Genomic DNA, 22,328 nt, shown 5'->3' with positions numbered 1-22,328 from the left:
TAATCCTGTAATATATCAGTTTGATCCCTTATTGGTGTATTATTATGATTAAGCATGTTATCCCTATATGAAGAATATTGTGGTTGTAATTATATAAGATTATAGTGGTAACATAGAAGATTGCAAAGGACTGATCAACTGACTTTACGCTCATTAAGTTCACTTCATTCAGAACGCATATCTGTAGTGTCATGAAATAATATTGTACATAAAAACACACAAGTATAGTGTGATTCCACATAATGCTTAACTCCCTGTGTTTTTCTTTTTAAAACAACATTTTTCCCATTTGGCGTACAAAAGCAGTTTTGTAGTCAGTGTACAGATTTGAGTATTTAACAATCACATCTGAACAAGAAAGATCATATTCATAAAGTACAGATAAAAACATTATAACTTATAACTATAAATTTTGTAATTTGGGTGTGCATACAGAATCATCCTGCCTTTCTGCTATGTGTGCTGTTTTTCTTTTCGTCCAAATAAGGCAGAAATTGTGTGGGTACAGCTCCACACTTCCTGTAGAAGAATTATTCGTTTTCCAACAGTGATAATGCCGAGGGTTAAACCGCTGCAGCTGGAGGGAGGCTGACAAGACAAAAGGCTGTTCAACGTTCATACTAATGTATTGTCAGATTGTGTTATATTTCCCTAGTTTTACTCTCGCGAGAAGAAGTGGTTGCTAAGGTACCGGGCACGCAGCGTCCTCCAAAACTGTAAATGGCCCAGGCTGACCAATGAGGGGAACCCTGAATGTACCAAAGGGGGGGTCATTTTAGGGGTGCACTAAGTGTCTCTCAAATATAAACTATAATGTTAAATTAATTCAGCGCTTTACAATAATTGAATCGACGGTTACGGGGGGTTTTTTTTTTTTAAAAAAGGTTGTAATATGTTTCGTAGGTGAACATTGACAAAACCCTACTTGTTACACTGATCACGAATGGTATCATCCGCGCCAACATTGAAAGTTTCTGTGAAAGTGGACACTTCTGACTGTTGGTAATATAACCTGGTCAAACGCTAAGGTTTACTTATGCCATGAAATACCCACTTCGATATATCGGACACGAAAAGTTAACATACTGTCTTCGCTGGACTGTAGAAAAGTAGAAAAGTTGTGGACACGGGTGAGTAGGTCTTATATTTTTAAATTAAAGTGGTCATGTGGAACAATAAATGTGGCGTACCCGTGTGACGAACCTAGCTTTTGTTGTAACCTTAGCATAATGGTTGTTAATTAAATTGAATGAAAAGAAATAAAACAGTGAAAGCAAGGGTTTGAACTCACTTCACAGTCCCTTGCAGTTGGTTATAACCAATATAAAAATATTTCTTGTAATATATGTACACCTTTCATTTGACACTGTGTTAATGTGGCTTTTAAAGGCAATATTCCTTCTTTGTTGTCTTTGTTCATGTCGCATTAGGTCTGTAGTGGCTCTGTTATCTCTCTGAAACCATCTCAGTTCCTCTGAAATCTGCAGAAATAATCTTAATGGAGAGGCTATGTTGGGAAATCAATCCTGTTTTTTTGATTCCTAGAACAGTGTAAAGAGGTTGTGAGGTAACAAGATGACTGTTGCATAAAAAGAGGAAGTCCACTTGAGTATTAGAGGATGAGTGTAGTCTGGTTTAAAGGTCACACAAGGTTTCATGCTGCTTGGCTGTTGATATATGTACACACAGGTTCTCGCCAGAAGCAGGGGAGCAGTTCCTTTTTTCTCCATCAGAGCAGGAAGTCAAGGCCTGAAATGTACTGCTGTTGAGTCAGATGTCCTTTCCTGTATTGGCCTGACCCCTTCTCTTTGAATCAGCAGGTTTAGTCTGGAGCCAGCTTAAAACTCCAGATTTTTGTGCAGATGACTAAATGGGGTGATATTTCTTCTCTTCTTCTATGTTCTCTACGCCTGTTTGCTTGGAGGTCAAAGGTCAGCTTCACCAACAGAAACTTAGCCACATAATCTGACTGAATTGTTGTTTTTGTTTTGCTTGACCATGCCTCTTTTTGTTGAAAGGCTATTTGTTGAACCACTGGCTCCTCTTGCCACCACAATATAAACTATAACGTGAGAAAAGTTGACTAGCCAAAGTATGCTGGTTCAATAATTGGCTTGTACTCACCAAAGAGAGTAATGGACTCACAGAAGGTGTCCACCTTGGGCAACAGTAACTAACACACTAGCTTGTAATTTCCATTCCTAATCATTTGCAGGCTAGGAATGTGCATCCCGCAGCCTACAAAAGTCAGTTTGCGCCACACAGAGTCTTTTTTATGGGCCCCTCTGTGAGTGAGTATTCATCTCAGGAAAAACAAGAAAAACAGTCGCCGACTGGAAGTCTGACTCTATTGCTTATATTTTAATGGAAAAAGCATATGACTTTTCAGATGTTAATAACAGTTCATGACAGGATGCATTTAGCAGTGGAGCAGAACTGCCCACTGTTATTCACATCTATCTTTTGAAGAATATGCAGAGACTTTGTTTCCTTCATTTAGACAAGGGGAAACATCAAATGGGAGGAAGTGTATAGGTTGATGGTGTCTGGAAAGAAGCTTATGGGGGTTTTAAGTTTGTACCCGCAGCTAGAAAGGGGCTCACCACAACCCACTAGTGTCCTGTCCAGGGGGTGTACTTTTACATCAGTGGTATCAAAGCAGTAGATGGGCTCCAGCTTATGTAATGCACTTGGAAGATGATTGCTAATTATACTCCACTAGTAACAGAGCCTTTTGTCTAACCCAAGAGCTCAGATTGACTTGATTTATAGGTTTGCAGAGCTGGTGGGCAAAATTATTTTACAGTCATGCTTAAATACTACTGACAAGTCTCTTTATTTTGAATTCACTTAAATTTCTTTTTGATTGATTGTAAACCACTGTTTGGCACCTGTGGAAACTGTGCATGACTAAAAGGATGCTTTCTCAGGAAGAGCACTCCACATCTTTCCTGTTTCCTGACAGTTTTGTCAGGTTGCCACCATTACTTTGTCTTTTGGGTGATTTAGTCTACACAGAACCAGAGCTGAAACAATAAGTCAGTTATCAGCTATCAGGAACTATTTTGGTAATTGATTCATTGTTTGAGTCATTTTGCAAGCTCAAGCTTTTGCTTGTTCCAGCAGAGGAGTGTTTTAACTCTGTTACTGTATTTCTCTGTTTGTAAATTGGACTGTTGGTTTGGCAAGAGAAGATGGACACTTCACCATGGGCATTTTTCAATATTTTATGCCATGACTTTCAGTGGTGGAAGAAGTATCATACAGTATCACAAAGAAACTAATTGGTGGAGGCAGCAGTATTTCAGCAGCTCATGTGTTCTGCTTGGTAAAATTTACTGTTTTTGTCCTATGGAGTCTAGTAATGATATATAGTGGTTTTTCTGATTAAACAAAAAAGATCTTTCTCTTCAATAAGCAAGCACTTAAGTGGATGTACTTTAATATGGACGATTGCCCATTGGATTATATTACAGCAGCTGTTTGTGGCAACTCAGTATATTGTTCCAAAGATTTTTTTTTTCCCTGTCAGTTATTTACACCCCAAAACATGGGAAAATAAGGCCCAGGTTCAAAAATACCAAAGTTATTCTTTCAGTGCCATGAAATAATGAAAAATGTCCCTCACAGTTTCCCAGAGCTGATGGTGGTTCAGGTTCAAAATGACCAGTTATCCCCCAACAGCAAAGAACTTATAAATATTGCAGCACTACACTGAGCATGTGCTGTGCACTTTACTTTGTGGAAAATCTAGAATGTTTTACTTCTTTGCAACAACTAAAGGTTCTAATGAGGTAACAACATTTGGGTTCAGAAAGGAAAGCCAGAGAAGAATAATTTTGTGACAAATACAAACACATAGTTAGCATTTTAAAATGTATGCTTGCACTGCTCCGTATGTAGTGTATTATAGATTCTGAAGCAGTTCTCCAGCAAGACACCCTGTTTGAGGTTTGGTTCATGAGGTTTGTTCTCTCAGAGTATCTCTTTTTTTCCATCTGTCCATCCTGTTGTTTACTTTTCAGTATTTTGGTCTCAGTGGTGGTGTTGCCTCGTGAATTTAGCTGGCCTGGGAAAAAATGAGGGAATCCTTTCTAATTAAGGACTGTCGTAGATGTCAGCGGTGGTAATATTACAGTTTGTGCTTAACACAGCTGCCTCACAGGCTGACACACTGGAACATTTAATCTCCACTGTTACATCAGCCTGCTGTGATGGCATGCATAATAGACTAACTAACCAATGTAGCTAATGCTGGTGATGCTCTCTGTTTTCTTCCGGCTCATCCAGAAAGTCTATAGGACATAAAGTCTGTGATTATCTGGAAAATATATTTTTCCTACCAAACCTGCATACCATCCATCACAATGAATAGCCAGCAAATAATAGTGTGGGCCTGGGCTAGATTATGCTCCACTAGCTGTGGCCTATAATATTATAGCCAGCATCATTGTTGCAGAACAACATAGGAGAATGAGTTTTGTTTTTTTATGCAGAGCCCACTCTTCGATTTTACATCTCTAAATGCATGTTTTTCTGAAGAAAAAACAATAAGTGCTATTTCAGTTGAGTTTTCCCAGGTTCAACATGAGGAGAGTTTGGTTCAAGTGATGCCACAGGAAAAACCACACTGCCAGAAATATGCGTTATTCACTGTGTCACAGAGACTGGCTCAGAAGCTCCATGGCTAAAATGATTGTCTCTATTTCTCTGTTCTCCTTTCTCTCTTTCTCTCTCTGTCTCTGCATGGCTGTCGTCAGGTCTGTGGTGCTACCTATGTTTGGCCTTTATCTTGGTGCTGATGTAACTTTGTATGCAGTTAATCTGCACTGCCATGTGATGATGAGGTCATGTTATGTTGCCATCATTTTTCAGACCAGGCAAAGTAATCTGCTCCACTTGGCCAGAGTTTACAACATAGCTGCACACAGAGAGCCACAGATACGGTCTAGCATTACACAATGAGCGATTCTTCATGCAGTCATGTGCATAGGTGCTACTTGTGCTGTTTCCCATATTACTAAATAAGATGCACACATTTCATATGACTCTCATAAACAGTGGTGTGAGAAGTATGAAAGATCATTTTATTATCTAACCCCACCAGACTAAATTCGGGAGACGAGCTTGCATTCACTGCACACCATAGTGTGCATGAGTACAAATATAGGTACAGTGATTTTTTTTTTCTTAGGGTTAGGGTTTTTTTCTGAAAGATGACAGAAAATATTCATAATCTGATGTAAACTGACACAGCTTGTCTTCTGCTATATTTCTGACAGAGTAGTTGAGCAAAGTGTGTTTCCTGCTGCCAGTGATTGAGTGAACACCGTTTCATGTGTAAAATCTCAAATTGAACCAATCTTGAAATGGAAATGGAACATCAACATAGACTTAACTATAGTGGCATGATTAGGTATCAGTTCTCATGCATAATTTGACTTAAGTGTTTTTCTTGTTATCAGCATTACAAACTGGTGTGATGCCTCACTTTAAAAGAGTGGCCTTCTGTGAAACAGTCCGGTTAAACCCTCTCTGGCCCAAATATCCTAGACAGTAGGAGTCATGTGGCTTGAGTTCCCTTCAGTCATTGGCCCTTGGGTGCTCCCAGTTTGGCTGAATATCCCCCTGAGGAATGAGGTCAGTCTGACTCCTTGTCCTGGGAAGCTGTGTCTCTGTCTGCTGAACTCTGGAGGTCAGCAGCTGAGGACTCACATGCAAACAGTTTGTCTTGAGTGAGGCAGAGACAAACTGACAGTGAGTTGCTGGATGAGAGGTAACATGGAGAGGAGGACCTTGCATGATGTTGGTGTCCTGCAAAATGTTCATTTTTGTTTGTAATGCAGCTGACAGCTGATCTGACCTCTACATTAAGAAAATATGTTTGTAGATGCATCTGCTTTTTGAAAGGCTGGCTCTGGGGTGTTTTGCTGTCTGTTTCTGCCAGGTGAAGTAGTACTTACAGTATACTGTAGTATTTACAGTATATGTCTATAGCCCACACAGAGATTGAGTCATTTCTCGTAATTGGGTCAGAGGCTGGGAACCAGACAGTTAAGACTGAATCAACGATGACTACACAAATACAGTATCTGGTTTGATGAGTTTGTGAAAGTTTGTGCTCATCAGTTTCCTCGTGAATCTCTACACACTCACACTGTATGAGCTGGGAAGAGCATTTGCATGTGGGTGTGTTTGCTCATGTATTTTTGGAGGATCTTCCCTAGTCAACAATCTGCCCCATCCCTCCCAGACAAACGACAGCCGTACGGATGCCAGTGTTCCCTCCTTTCTTCATTCCCAGAGGGCCATGCTTCCTCGCTACACGTGAGAGAGACTCTGCCCTTTGCCTGTTGTCAGTGCCTCCGGCTGTTTAAAGGTTGCGATTTAGCAACATGCCTCTGGTTAACCATTATTTACCCTGCCCCCTCCACACTGGACCCACTGACCTATTAACCAGAAAGCTCAAACACACAGCTTTAACATGTCTGTGTGTTACAGATCCCTGCTGTTGGGATCACCGTTACAATACTATCTTTATGTGGCTCAAAACTGTCTGCAGAGTTGCACGTGAGAGCACAGTCCAGATGAACTCAGTGGAAAAGGTCAAAATGTAGTTATCTCAACTGAGAAAATAACTGATTAATTCATAATAACAATATTCATTAATTGCAGCCCTAAATATGGGAATCGTCAGATCTAATGTTTTTGAGGCTTGATTCTTAGAGAATATCTTAGCTGACTCCCAGCTTAATGGAGGTGCCTGTAATACAGAGTGGAAGTGGTTGCTATGAAATCTTCTTTCAAGGTTAATGTGCATGTGCCTCTTAATTTGAAATATTGCCCTCAGTGGCCTAGGACAATAGGAGATTTTAAAGGAAGAGCTGCCTCTGCAGAACTTGTGTGGTGTTGTCTCATTGTATGTATCATCATATAACCTAACTCTAATACAATGTACGATCCTGTTGCTCTGTGTTTGTGAAGACATATAGTAGGTGGTGTCCTTCACTGTGTCAGGCACATCTGTTCAGGTAGAGGAAAAATGTCCCTCAACTGTTTGAAGAGGATATCAAGTTCATTCAGAGGGCCAGCAGGGACACAAATATCACTGCTCTCTTTAAAATATTAACACTCTTTATTTGCATTGAATAAAGAGTTTTCTCTGCTGTGGGGCTCAGTTGTTTGTTTATTTGCACTATTCATTTTTTTAAATGGGTCAGGGGCTTTGAAACATGTCACATGTTGCCCTAAAGAAATCTTAATGTTTAAACAAGTCCAAAATATTTGCTCTGTCTGTTTGCAGCATGATTGAGCACGTGAGAGTCAGCATACACTGAGTGTCCGTGCAACCAGGCCTCAAAACAGGTCCCTCTAGAAATTTGAATTTCAACTGTCATCTATTATCATTTGTGAAATAATCCCATTTACATGGTCAAATTTGCGACATGAATTGCAAATGTGAGCAGATTGTGAGAGGGTTTAAGACCACAGGCCTGCTTGTGTTTGTTGCCTGTGTCATTACAGTGGTAATGGAGAAGTTTTATTCATTTTTTACATGAATCTCAAGACTGTTCTCATTCAGTTCTGTCTGATTTTCTCAAGAGTGTGCAGGTTGGTATCTGCACCAAATGAGGATGCAGGGTGACAGGGACAGGGCCTGCTTGGGCATGCCAGTGTGTAATGTGAGCAGTAATGTGAGATGTTAGCCTTGTGAGTCCCTGCATTTGTGGAATGTGTGTGTGTGTGTGTGTGTATATATGTGTGTGTGTGTGTGTATGTGTGTGTGTGCGTGTGCAACAAGTGATGGAACTTTTGATTTTGATATAAGAGAAAGAACCTAGACCTGCAGTAACTTTACACTCCTCGTCTTCTTTTAGTGGGCACTATAAAAAAACATTTCCAACTGATGAATCAAAAGTGAGAATTGTGAATAGAGCTAATGGTGTGTGTTTAGTAAACTTTCAGTGGGGTGTCAATATAGACTTATCCTTATGTGGGTGAATAAGCATGTGACTGTGTATCATGGATCACAGAGTATTTGGCCAAATGAGAAGGCACTACACACTCACACTAATACTCTTAATCCACCTGTCTCCTCTGTGTCTCCGAGCAAAGGTGTGTGTTCTCATGGAGAGATGCGTTATCACCGCCAGAGGGGCAGCAGGGATGCTCACAGGGTGTTATGTTAAAAGTATTTCCTGATGGCAGAGAGATCACAAAGCTTTCTCAAGATGTGACAGGGACTGGCTGGAGGGGAGGAAGACAGTTGAGGAGAGGAATGACACAAAAGGTTAAAGAAGAGAGATATGAGAGGAGGAACAAAAAACAGAGGAGATAAAGATGTGATTGTCAGCCAGGCTCGTTCTTCAGAAGGAGGGATGGAAGGAAGGGGAGGAAGGAAGGGAGGAGAGTGTGATTGGTGGTGTTAACAGAGGTAGAGAAGGTGTCGGAATTTGTTGACCCAGCTGAAATATTTATCATCCTGCCTTGTTGGCTCCCGCTGTGTGTTTTGAACTTCAGAGCAGCCACTTGCTTTTCCTACAGTGAGGAGTCTGAGTGGAAGTCCGCTCCCTGCTGTTGCCTCTGGAGAACAACTGACCACTGCACACACTGCATGTGTTTGTCTTTAGATCATGGGTGTGGGTGTCTGATTCTGTGTGTTGGTTTGTATACATATGTTTCAGTGTGTGTGTGTTTGTGTGTGTGTGTGTGTGTGTGTGTGTGTGTGTGTACCACAAGTTGGTCTGCTGCACCCCGCCCTGCTGACTCCTTTAAATAAGCACTGCTGTGTGTGCTTGGATTGTAAGGAGGGAGGGCAGCTCAGCCACGGTGTGCAGGAAGTGAAATAAACTACTGATAGGAATGGAGACACGTGCATTTACTGATTTTAAGTTCTAAGTCATTCAGACAGAAAACAGCCTGAAAAATGCAGTTGGCTTTATTGGTGTGGGTTTTTCAGATAGAAATATTATAATGGCAGTCCAGTTTGTCCATGAGTTTGAAGATTTATCAGATTCCAAAACACTACACCACTGTTTATAAAATTATGATTTTACTGTTTTTTTAAATTCGGTAAAGTTATCACTCTGATTTTATCTTTTGTTGTGTTATGTTGTGTTTTATTTAGATGGTTAGAAAAAGTACTTTTAATGCAGTTTAATTGATCATTAATATCTGATGTGTTTTCATCATGATGATCACAGGTGATACTTTACCCAATTCTCATACACCACTACACACTCTTGTGTCACTGCCATAGGTAGTAGGAATGGCACTTAAAAGGAAAGACAGGGTAATGACAGAGTCAGGAAGATCACGTGATTACAAGAAAAAGCTCTAGTTTCCTGCTCTCTCAGCTCTCTTCCTGCTTCTAGATAGAGGGGGTGGAGTTTTCCTCAGCACAGTGGGAGGAGATGGAGGCTGGTGTATAAACCATAAGGAGCAGAGAGACGCTCAGGTTAGTGTTTATTTGGCTCGCTCACACACAGGAACACACTACACACATACCGGCATACTGGTGCTTGTACCAGCTGAAAGCAACGGTGCAGACTCAGACCTCCTACCTGCTTTTTTCAGTGCAACTCGCCACTCATGTACTCGAGAAACTCAGTTTAGGGATCTTACTGCTTGTACTCATCATGTAAGTAAACTTTACTTTCTGTCCTGTTTGAGCAGATCGGTGTGTAGACATTGTGTAGGTTGGGTCTGCGTACTCAAAGCTTAGCAAATTTATATTTCAGAGTGATGTTTTGAGACAGTTATTTTTTTAAGCATGTCTAATACTAAATCAAATGATTTATTCTTTTGTTTTCTTTTATTTCCTTTTTAAATGAAGATATTCAGTCATTGGTTGATACTAATACCTCAAATATAGGATGATGGCAAGAGGACAAGCATTAAGTCTTTACTCTGACACTTGTGGACACAATACAGAGCAACTGAAAACCTCCATTATAATAGAGGCAGCTATTGTCTCTTTCTGTGTCGCTGCCTGTGCTTCCTTGTCCTTGAGATGGTATGCCAAATCTAAAAATACTGGTCTTGATTATAACATTTGGCAGCTCTGCTCCAGGACTATTTTCATTCTCTCAACCCTCTCAGCTGTAACAGGGTGAGAGGCTGTGCGTCAGGCTGGCAGAGTTCATGAATTGTACCTGTTTGATGCTGACATGTGATTACCAGCAAAGAAGGAAAGTGTTTCTGAGTGTTATCGTGCCTGTGATTATCTCACCGAATGTGTTCATAAGGGACAAAGATCAAAATAAGTCAAGAACAAAGTCTGATGACTTGTGTTTTATGTGCATAGGAGAGAAAGATGTGTTGAATGATGGCACATCACACAAGACTGTTGGCTAAAACAAATAGGCACTCACCTTTTCACTTTTAGCACCTCTCTGTCAGTGGAGAGGTAATCTGGGATTGTAAAGGGTTAACTGTTGAAGAATGAGTCTTACTGTGTTTGTACTTGTGTGTGCAACCAATGGTGTGTGTATGTGTGTGAGTGTGAGTAAAACACTCCATGTATCCAAGCCAACAGTGAGGCCTAGCCATGGAGGCGACTCCACAGTGACCACTCTCCCTCCCAGCAGTGTGTGTGTGTGTGTGTGTGTGTGTGTGTGTGTGGTGACACTGTAGCCTGACAGAGGACAGCAGTATGTGATTGCGTCCACGCCTCCATGTCTCTGGAATGTGTTCATCATTCTGTGTGTGTGTGTGTGTGTGTGTGCGTGTGTGTTGGGGGGGGGTCTTCTATCTCTATGCATAATTGTTTGCCTGCAGGCTCCACTGTTGCTATGTAGAGCTGTGTGTACATGTGCAAGTGATTGTTGAGGTGTGTGCTTCATGCAGTTGTGTGTCTTTTGGTATGTGGTTGGCATGTAATTGAATTAGTATGTATAAGCACACTTGCCCGTATGTCTCCAGGTGTGTGTGTGTGTGTGTGGTTATCTAACAGATTAGCTCCAGCTGAGTGAGATGAGAGGAGTTGCCTTCAACCATTGATCCAAACACATTTAAACATACTCAGATTTTCAAAAATCCAGACTTTTAAATCAGTTTATGGAGTATCATAACAGTTTCCATAATCAGCAGAAATTCTTTGCTGGATCAGTTATTTCACCCTCTAGAGGCTCAGTGATGCCAGAATCTCCACAGGCATTGTAGATCTAAAGGGGCTGTTATCCAGTACAGGGAGAAAAATAGTCACCCAACATATTATATTTATTATATCTGAAATAAAACAGACCTAGTGGGATCTTCTTCCTCAACTAAAACCTAAAGTTGGCCTGCTACTACTATATCATAAAAGGTTGAATTTTGGAGGAGAAGCCTTTTTAATGTTTTCCACTGGGTTTTACAAAAGGAAAACACACTCAAAGATGTACATATCACTAGAGTGAGTGACTTGTGACGGTGAAATACCACTTTTAGTTGCTGCTGTATTTGCCGTTGTCAACGAGGTAACTGTCTCGCTTATAACATTTTAAACATTAAATGGGTGAATGAATGAAAATGTGAGACCTCTCTATTTGGCTGGCATAGGTAAATGGCAGATGTTAAAATATGTTTGTCTTCGCTGCTGGGCTTAGTTTTCCTGAGGGAAGACTCAGCCACCTGCTCTCCACTGATTACCTACTCAGTCAAAGCTCTCTTCATGACATAAACAGAGAAAATGAGGATGCTGACATTCATGGATGCACAGCTACACATATGCGCATGAGATAGAATTTTATTGGACCCCTCCTCATCCCACCCTTGGGTGTAATTGTGCATGGATGTGTGTGTTTCCTGGGGCCACAGACGCAGAGATGGGGGGGGGGGGGGGGGTTAAGGGGGAGAGCAATAGATGGAGCGAGTTGGGGATGGTGTACAAAGATGGAGCTAGATGCTATAATAACTGTCTGCTTACGGTTCAGTGGTTGTTTTTGCAGTTGACTAGACCCTAGTGCATATAATGGTTGCATAACCTTCTAGTCCAGACACTTCAGTCATGCATGTCAGTTGAGTTCTCCACCCGGCCAAGAGCTGTTTTCTGTACGAAATGAGCAGCATGGCCAGAGCTGATAACTGCACAGCACTGCATGGTGAAGCCAAGGCCTTAAAGGTTGAATCCTGTGAAGTCTGGTGCTCTGGTGCTTCCCTCTCTGTCTTCATTAGCTGTCTTTGGAGCTCCCTAAATCAGCCCTGAGGGGGAGTGACTGATAACCTATTGAACCTTTCTTTTAAGCTTTTTATTGACTGAAAAACTGAAGCCGGGGTGTCCCACTGGTGTGTGGGGCTGGGGCTTGTGTTGCACGCACATAACCTGACTTGGGTATGAACCTATATGTGATGAGGTTAGATTATTATTCAACCAGAAGACACTAGGAAGATGCTTTACTGAGTCAAAGCCTGAAGTGTTCAAGCAGCAGCCATGACCAGAGTTAGTCAGATGGTAGAAATGTCATGGAAAGGTCCCTCTGTACTTCCTCTCTTATTTCCTGTCCTGTCTCTTTAATATCCACTGTTCCTCACTCCAGCAATATTGCAGAGACAACATGATTACATTGCAGTCTATGGGCAATTTACATCTTTTTCTGACTTTATGATGTTTTTTTGTCAAGGTTAGTGGTAAAGAGAATAAAAGGGTTGAATGGTTAAATAAAAAATAGAAACTCTTAAAATAAAAAACATCAACTGTTATAATCTCTCTCAAAAGACTTAAAAGCCAATTTAAGTCGATTAATCGAGACGTTATAATTAACACGTGTTCTCCACCCAAACCAAAATAATAATATGTTGTCATGTCGAGTCATGTTTTTTGCACTGTAGTGTACAGATGCACTAACTTTACCTCCCAAGCTCTTTGCATCAAGAATGCACCTCAGACTAGTACTCAGTAGTGTGTCTTGTTGGTGCTGAGTCTAAAGCATAGAACCTGAAATCTTCCAGACACTGTAACTGATGTAGCTGTGACAGTGACAAAAAAATCCAACTTTCTGAATGTTACAAATCAAGTCACTGTCATTTTCTATAATGTTCTAACTCTAGTCTTAAACCAGATGAGGAATTTTTGTCAACCTACATCTGGATCTTCAGTAAACAGAGACAAGCTGAGCAAACAGCAGCTCTAAATGTCCTGTTGTCCCATTGTTGTTTTTTTTAAAGAGCATCTAGAAACAACCTGTGCTATCGTTAGCGGCAGCTCGGTTAACAGCCTGCAAGTCCTTATTAACTGACTTCTGACAGAGCAAGATGCAGCACAGAAGAGGCACTTGGCAGAAACAGAAACAGAACATTAGCTTTGTGTCTTCCCTCCCATCTCCACCCGATTGAAAATTAGTCAAATAAAAATTTAGCGATTCTTAAAAATAGATGTGGACTATGTTTAACACTTGGACTTGAGGGGCTTATCTGACATCTGTACTGAGGAGTCTTGTTTTTTTCCAGTGTTGTTATCTTTGTTAGCAGTGGTTAGATTGGACAGTCAGTGCCACAGCTTACCTCACCATGTGATTCCTCTGCAGCTGTTGCCAGGACATTGTGTATGGACTTCATGACAAGGAGGCAGGTCCAGGTGCCCAGAAATAGATGCACTAAGGTCACCGTAATACAGAGTAAACCTGATGGTTACTCACCCAGTCAGAAGCAAACACTCCAACTGAGCATGCTTGTTTGTTTTTCTGTCTTTCTCACACATTTCCTGTTGTGAAATGCGTCACTGCTTCCTGTTCGTCCCTCCAGTGGGCGACAAACATGAGAAATCACTGCTGACTAACTTGCCACAAGGCACCCCCCACGCCCCACCCCTCTCTGCTTGGGGTGAAGGTGACTCTCCCAAAACATCTTTATGATACAGAGATTTTCCTCAAAGATTGAAAGAATTTTCTAGCATCTAAGTGCACACTTCCTCTGATCCTGAATCTCCTCCAACACTAGGAGGATTGTTCTTAAGCTCAGTTCAGTGAAACCATCTTATCTACACTCATTTAGTTTAGACCTGTTTCTCCTCACACTGGACAGGAGCAGATTTCTGGTGATCTCTCTAGGTGGGGTCTCTTTTGTTTTCTATACACTCTGGGGTCGATGTCCGCTGGGACCAAGGCCATTGCGATATGATAATCCGGCTGACGTCACAGAACACACACACACACACATAAAAGTGCCCTGTTTCTGTCCACACAATGTTTGGACCCTCAGGGTGCTGCCTCTTCCTGTTTTCTGTCATGCTTCAGGACATTCTAGGAAGAAAAATATAAAAACTCAGATATGACAGATACCTCCTTCCTCTTTCCTCCCCTCCTGAATTTGACTTCCTTACGTGCTGATGTTTATTATTTATTCAGTCACTCAGTAAGGACTAGAAAATATTGGTGAGTAAAATTGCTCCCAGTCATGAGCTCTCCCTATAATTAGTGTTATGCAAGTGTTATGTATGATTGGTAGATGACCATGGTCAGTCAGTTGTGGTGCTAGTCATCTCTTCCTTTCAGCTGGATCTTTCTTTGCCATCCGTTCCTACATTTCCGGTCATAGAAATCTGGATTAAAAATCCAGACATACCTCTGTCTTTCTGTCCGATCTCTCTGTTGCTTGTTAATATGTCACTCACCCACTCAGACACTATGAAACACAATCTGTCTCAGACACGCAGCACATCATAAGCCATATCATTACCCATGAATATGGTGGTTGGAAAGTAAAATGTAAAAGCAGTCAGATTCATGACAACACAGCGGTTAGCATAGTTTTGTGCTAATCGAACCAAGCAAGTTTCCATGGAATAGAAATATCATTCCTTGGTCTGCTGCTGTGGTCGATGCCTGTGGTGCACTCGTCGCTTTTGGAGACATCAGCTGTTTGTGTAACTGCAGAACAGAACATGGATGGAAAATAAAAGACGGAAAGTTAGAAAAACAAGAAGAACAGGCTGAGGGATGTTTTTGTTTCCCTAGGAAGTTAATGCTAAGTCACTCTCACACACACCGCCGATTGAAGGGCCCATGCTTGATCAATTCACACCTTGTTCTGTGGCAGCCAGAGGTATAACAGCATTGTTTGCACACACATCAGCCTCACATCAGCTTTAGCTGTCTGACCCTGCACAATGAGGAGATAAATGACAATAGCTGCTGTTTTTAGGACTGGGGACTGTCCAGGCCAGTAGTATTTGCATGTAGATGGCTCCACTCAATGTCGGTCATAAAGAAGGAAGTTAACTGGGTTTTCATTTACATACTTCCAAATCTGATCCCCATGCAGTTTGAAGTCATTCATCAGACTTTTTTTAGTCTTTTGTTCCAGATGATCAGACCCTCATATTGACAATAATAATTTTTCATAGATCAAACTCTCTCTAAATGTCTCCATCTCTGACAGTATCCAGGGTTAAACTGTTAGTAAGGTAACAAAGAGACTGAATAATGAGTGGATCATGTGATTCTAGTTATCAGCTGAAAGGGCTTTAAATGGGTGTGATGGGGATCTTTGTATGTGCTCTTGTGTGGTTGTTAACACCCTGTGTTAGCAGAGTGTAGCATTCCCTGAACAATTGCTTCCCCCTTTTTTGTGATTTGTCCACTATAGTAAAGGGTGTGTCATAGACCTGCTGTACACCACCAGGGATGGAGCCTTTAAGCCTTACATTGTGATATGTTGTTGAAAAAGCAGAAAGGGGGAAAGGTTAGTATGTATACACTTTTACGGCCATTACTACTTTGAATTGGGACCTCTGTTAGACTATTTGTGTCATTCCCTTGGAACCAAATGACAAAGTCCAGTCATTGGCCATTGGTCTTTTTGTGGACATGAAAAGGCTCTAAATCTGGACTAAAAGGATGTGTTTTTTTCAGGAGAGGCCTATGTAAGGGTAATGACAAGGCCGCAGCCTACTAAACCTGAGGTGGCTGAGGTTTCTGTGACCAGTAGTTTGTCTTCACCATTTCTGGTAAAGTCCTTCTGTAGGATGAATTTCTATGAATGGACACATATACATCCATTTCTATAATTACCTATGGCTATTGCGCTGACGCTGGTGGTTTCAGTGTGTGAGTGGCTGGGCAGAAGCCCTTTTTCCAAGGTGTTACCGAAGTCTTTTCCTTCTGTTTCCTGAGGAGTTTCCCTTTCTAACAGGATTTTTTAAGTATTTGAATATTTTGGAACAAAAAAGATCACCCATGTGCTTTATCATAAGAAATGTAAACACAAATTGATACACACTGTTTAGAAAATAAGATTCTACAACGCTTGTATTCAAATATTCTCTGGGCTAGATACAGTGTGTGTTAAGTGTCAGTGGTTTTCTTCAGTTTTTACTGTGGTCTTTTGTGTGTTTACTGCACTGTGGTCCAAACATGTTTTATGCAGTAGCCAGTGTTGTGTCATGTGCTTGGCTTGTTGACACACACCACACATTAATTTGTGTGTTGAAGGGAAACTCCATTGATTCTTCAGATTGCAGTCTGCTTCCAGGTGATGGGGGGGTACATACTGTGGAAAACACCTGAATCTCTGATCAAACCATCACAGTTGACCTGCATTTGTGGGTAATGTCCGAGCCAGGCTGTGACAAAAAAGAAGATATCTCTGGTGTTTTTGTGTCCACCATGAGTCCAACAGCATTATAGAAGTGGAATGGTAACTCAATGGAGTATTCCTTTAACTATTTAAAGCTCAGGGATTTGAAGACAGCTGTGTCTCCTTCACCATCATCAGATCATTTAAGCCCTTTTGAATGGCTCTAAATCTCCTTCCTCTAACTGAAATAAACTAAACAGTCCCTTCTCTCTTTGCCTATAATGTGAATTTTTCTTCTCACTCAGAGCATTCTCATGTTTGTGAATCATTATTTGCAGTGATGCAAATGTGTTTAATTCAGGCTGGACTATTTTAAACTCTTCTTTGATTTGACACATGGTTAAGATGAAAGTGAAGTCTGTGACTCTGTGTGAAAGCTCTTGAAGTACCTGAAAGCAGGCGTGCGTGTGTGTGTCCAAGCTTTTGCTCTCTGTTTGCTGCTGGTTGGCTGTTCAGGGATGAGAGAGAGGAAGAGATGTGGGGGAAACAGGGTCACATGTTGAGGGAGATGGGAAAAGAAGACTATAAAAAGACTAATTAAAAATGTGTGGATAGATATGTTAGAGGTGGAGGTGAGGAGGGGGAGGGAGAGGGGGAGGGAGAGAAACGGGCCCACTGACTGGGTGTGATGTAACCTTTGAGTATAATGTTGTAAACGATAAGGAGGGATGAGTGGTGGTGAAAAGTGGAGGATGTTTGGGGGATGGAGAGAATTGTTTTTCTGGAGCTTGAAATCAGAGCTTGGAGGAAGAAGGAAAAATAAATTAACACTGTGCGTCAGCAGTGCTTTGAACTAAAACTGAGAGTAATTGGGTGCCAAGTTGTAGAAAATGGGGAAAAACTCTTACTGTCTTTGTTCACGTGTCTTTTTCTCTGAGGTAGTGTTGAAGCAGTTACTACAGTTTTTAGATACCATAATCATTGCACTGGTCCACTGCACAACAAGCACCAGCTAAAAGGTCAAAATAAAAACTAAACTAAAGCAGAAGTAGATTGGGAATAAGATAATCCTCTATTGTTTACTGTGTCTGTTGTTCACAATATCCACACTTTGTCTCCACTGTGATGAAGACAAAGAGCTAAACAAGAGGAGCAGTTGTGCAGGCTTTCAGTGTTTTTCACAGTGTTTTCATTGCACCCCACTGAGCTTGATGCAAGTCAATGTAAAAAATTGCAGCTGTTTTGCCCGTTGTCCTCCTCTCGCTTTCTCCCCCCCCCTTTCTCCCTTTCAAAGAATTTTCATTTGAATGAAAACCCTGCCTCAGTGTTTTGTTGTGCTTGGAGGGGGGAGGGGTCCAATTGGTCAGAATCCCTTTCGAGGTGGACCAATGCGAGCACGCCTCCCGCCTACCACCCCGCCCCCTGTGCACCGCTGAGGTTCCTGGCCTGACGTGTGATTGGCCGGCTGGGAGGAGCCAGACGTGGTATTAAAGCCTGTCCCGTCTGCTCCACTTCAGTTTTGAAGAGAGTCCCCCGTTTGTCAGCCGGAGAAGTGTGTGTGTGTGTGAGAGTGTGTGTGTGTATCAGTGTGTGTGGATGTTTTTGTTCATGTGAGACAGGCAGAAAAACACAGTTCTACTGTTCTACCGTTATCTGACTTGGACTTCATCTGTTTTTAACCCTCTCCAGGACTGTGGGGTTCTCCAGCTGAGTTGCCGGCCGGCTTTTTGTGTATGATCACAGCTGGACAGGCGGACGGCGGCTGAACAGACGAGTTGGACGGAGATCGTGAGGGGGATCATAAAGGCTGTCGTGTTGCTAGTATCTCTGCTGGCTCATCTACCAGACCTGCATTTTGGATAGTGAGCTCCCATCAGCTGCACTGTGGCTGACCGGTGACCCCAATCTGCAGCCTAACCCCCTTCTGGGTCACCACTGAGCTCATAGAGGTGGTCCGGCCAGGCCTGATGTGGAATTTGACCCCGACTGACCCTGTCCCACAAGTATCCTTTCACTGAGCCTGGACTGGGAAAAAGGACGGATAAAAGAGCAAGAAGGGCAACTGAGAAGAGAGGAGGAAGAAAGGGAGAGAAGTGAGAGCAGCAGCACAGCGACCGGTAAGGAAGTTAAAGGGGGTTCTGGGAGTGAGGGTGCAAGGCTGGGAGGAGGGGGAGGAGAGTGGGAAGAAAAGAGAGAGTACAAAAGAGCTATTTTCTTAAGCTTAGAGAGGACATGTGGGAGCTCTAAAAGGATGTTCAGTGACCATTAAAACCTCACTCTCACCCACCTCTCCTTCTGTCAGCTCAGTTTACCCTACACCTCCTCATGTTCACAACATTCTGGTTGTTACATTATAAAACATTACATTTTTGATTTACATTTAACACAATAAACCCAGTGAAGTAAATCATTGTCTTATTCTTTCTCTTAGCTCTTGTTCATTCACTCTTTGCTGTCTGAAAAACCTTTCGACTGAAAATCTTTTCTCTCTGTCAGTTCCTCCAGCATGCCGGTGGAAACCCTGCGGCCATCAGACGGCCGTCTAGCTGGCGTTCCCTTTACCTCAGCCATGCCCTTCAGGATACTTAACAAGGGTCCAGATTACTTCCGTCGTCAGGCTGAGCCAGGGGCCCGTAAACTGAGTGCAGTAGAGCGTCTGGAGGCAGACAAGGCCAAGTACGTTAAGAGCCAGCAGGTGGCTCTCACCCGTCAGGCACCTATCAAACCACCAATCATACGCAAGCCCCTCATTCCTCCAGGGATGATGCTCCAGTGCCAGATCAGCACTCCTCCAGCCCGCAAAGTTCCCCGCTGCCCAGTGGATGTGGAGAATGGAGGAGGGAGAGAGGGATCAGGGGGGAGAAGAGGACCAGCTCTTAACTTGGATATTCTGAATAATCTAATCAATGATGTGTGTGATGGACCACTGCCCTGTTCCCAGTCATCTTCCTCCACCTCCCCCTCCTCCTCATCTCCTTCATCAGGAGCTAAGAGCATCGGCAGTAGCCTGTCAGCAGAGCAAGAGAGGAGCAACCGACTCCTCAACAACCTCAAACCTTTGAATCACGGCACCACCAACTCTTCATCCACCTCCTCCTGCAAGTCCTCTCCGCTCAACAACAACCTCCGGACCCCTGCAGCAGAACTCACCCGACGTCCACCCCCTATCCCAGCACGAGCGCCGCGCATTGGAGTTCCAGCACCGTATAGCTCCCCTAACTCAGTGACTGTGCGCAGGGTGGATGTTCGCCCTCAGGCGGAGATAAGGAAGCCCCAGAGGGCCCAGCTGCAGCCCCAGCTCAGGCCCAGACAGACTCCCCAGGGCCAAGTTGCACACCCCCAGGTTCCACCTCCGCCACCTCCTCCACCCGCTCACAACCAAATCCAAACCCACCCACTGCTCAACACCCCTTCCCAAACCCTCTCCTCCCCTCCAGCCTATCTGCCACCCAGTCCCATGCTGGGCCGAGCAGGTATGATCCCACCGGCCTCCCCCGCTTTCACCCGTATATCAAACGCCAGCTCCAAGGGGTCTGCCCGTAAGCACCCATCCTTGCACCGCTCAAAATCAGACCTGAGTGACCGCTACTCCCGCGCAACAGCTGACCTAGAACGATTCTTTAACTACTGCGGGCTGGACCCGGAGGAAGTGGAGGGGATGGGTGGAGTGGAGCGCTTCACAAGAGCCAACTCAGACATTGTGTCCATCTCCAAGCTCCGCAGTGTCAGCACGCCCAGCTCGGAGTGCGGAGACGAGGCTGACCGGGCAAGGGAGGACGAACGAGACGAGGATGACGAGGACGGGCCTGCCAGGGCCAATGAACGGGTCCCCTACGGCATCTCCGTCATTGAGAGGAACGCTCGAGTCATCAAGTGGTTATACGGGATTCGTCAGGCGCGAGACACTAACAATGCTGTCTCTAACGTATAGACTAACAAGGACTTGAAAGAACTTCAAAGAAAGAACAGGGAAGTAGTACTATTTGTATGTGTACACATGTCTGAAGAAGGGAAGCCCAAATGTTCATCTTCTGCTGCCTTACATCACGTTTATGGATAATCCAGTAGTTGTTTTTTTTCTGTTTCTTGTGAAGACTCACTTTTGTTATGGAAATTTTTATCTGGGCTGCAAGTCAGGACTGCCTCCCTGCGAAACTAGATGGACAATACATTTCCCCTTTCCTTCACTTGATCTTGTATAACAATATTGGTATATGAAAGCAATAATAGACTGGTATAAATGATGAGGATGAAGCCAGATGATGTTTGTGATTGTGGTTCCTCATGTAAAGGTACTTAATGTGTGTGTGTGTGAGTGTGTGTATGTGTGTATCAGAGCTTGGCAGCACAAAGTCAAACTGGAAATTGGCAACACACTGCCAGAGAGCTACAGTGTGGTGACTGTTGAGCAAGCCAGGAAGAGAACCACGTTGATACTGTGAAACGTCACGAAAAAAGCTTCCATAAACAAATTTGTATTTTCAAAAACCTTTTGGCTGTAAGACTGTTATTATACACATTTTTGTCAGCATGTGAGTGAAACATTTGTATACATTTACTTTAATCATCTCAACCAAGCACACATATTACTCTCGCACAGGTAATCACTTCACGGAACAGATGTACATTCAGGTCAATTACAGTAAATATGGTAGCAACTGCAGTTAGTGGTGTCTATATATCTGACTGTAACATTGTCTAGATGCCTGTTTGCATCTGTAACATGGTTTCATGTCTTGGATTACACTGCACTGGTGCAGTGAGAGAAATCTGTTTACTATGTATGTCTTGGCGCGGATGAAAGAGCAAGTCATATGATAAGGGATGATCTCATATGGATGACATTTGACTTCATATGGATGGTTGAAGTAAGTGTAGCATGAAAAGTTATTTTGCCTCCAGAGAGATGGAGAGAATATCAAAAGATGGGTAAATGAAGACTGAAAAGAGTATACTCATGGATTAAAAAAGATATCTATGGTGTATAAATGTCTGTGGTTCTGAAAGTGTCTCAGGAAGATGTACTAGACATACTAATGAAAATGGACCAATATTTATTTGGAAAATATAATTTAATGTATTTTTAATATTGGAGGATTGTGTACAGAATTCAATCTTTTTGCTCTTAAGTGCAATCGGACCACATCTACTACAACTACAGTATATATAGGATCACATTTAAACACATGCAAATACAGGCACCAGTCACAAGTGCGAATGTTGTACATGGGAATGCTACGTGTAACGTGCCCTGCTGCTCCGTGGGGAGCACTGCAGAACGTGAGACTGTTGTATATTTATTTGACTTCCTGTTTGTCGCAGTGAGACAGAGAGAGGAGGTCTGTCTCCCCTGTCAGGCTCTCCACCCTCTGCATCGAGCTCCTCTAGCTTTTCAGGATGTTCAGTTTTGTGCACCAGCCAGCTTTTCCTCTTCCTACCTGTACGTATGACAGACAGATGAAGAGCGGCAAATGGTGGCGGTCAGATCAGAGGGCTGGAGAACACGATAGCAGCGACAGTGAACAAAGTGTGCTGTTGAATCTGGCACTGGATGCCCAAAGAATCCACAAGTGAAGATCCAAAATGATTTACCATGGTCTATTCTAAACCGTTAATAAAAAATGTTAAAGTATCTTCTTGTCCACTGTTTTTCTTGTTTTTCTGGTCTTTGAGGTTGACTGTAAATGCGAGGATAGACCCACCTGGTTCCACCATATGGCTGCACACAGCCACTCCTCTGATTTCTTCAGTGTTTTGGGAGTGTATGAAGCGCTGCTGCCAAGTCCTCAGTTGATAACCTGAAATCTGGTGCGGGTCCAGCTCAGCACAGGCAT

General features: G+C 42.8%; 1 protein-coding gene across 2 annotated transcripts; it reads left to right on the top strand.

Moving 5' to 3' along the window:
* The first annotated feature begins 1,019 nt into the window (after positions 1-1,019).
* On the top strand, positions 1,020-22,126 carry wu:fa11c10 (protein FAM110B). Of its 2 annotated transcripts, none has more exons than XM_018679006.2 (3): positions 1,020-1,130; positions 18,184-18,611; positions 18,991-22,126. In XM_018679006.2, the coding sequence occupies exon 3, from the start codon at positions 19,001-19,003 to the stop codon at positions 20,423-20,425; it is 1,425 nt and encodes a 474-aa protein (XP_018534522.1). In that variant the 5' UTR covers positions 1,020-1,130; positions 18,184-18,611; positions 18,991-19,000; the 3' UTR covers positions 20,426-22,126. The 2 variants fall into 2 exon arrangements, with proteins under 2 accessions (XP_018534522.1, XP_018534520.1); XM_018679004.2 differs by lacking the exon at positions 1,020-1,130 and adding an exon at positions 9,464-9,640.
* Positions 22,127-22,328: the final 202 nt, after the last annotated feature.

The sequence above is a fragment of the Lates calcarifer genome, linkage group LG6, assembly GCF_001640805.2.
Source record: "Lates calcarifer isolate ASB-BC8 linkage group LG6, TLL_Latcal_v3, whole genome shotgun sequence".
Taxonomy (NCBI): Eukaryota; Metazoa; Chordata; class Actinopteri; family Centropomidae; genus Lates; species Lates calcarifer.
This window is presented reverse-complemented; position numbering and strand designations above follow the sequence as displayed.

Coding starts and splice junctions, on each gene's coding strand:
- wu:fa11c10 (XM_018679006.2), top strand. CDS start 19,001: ATGCCGGTGGAAACCCTGCGGCCATCAGACGGCCGTCTAGCTGGCGTT.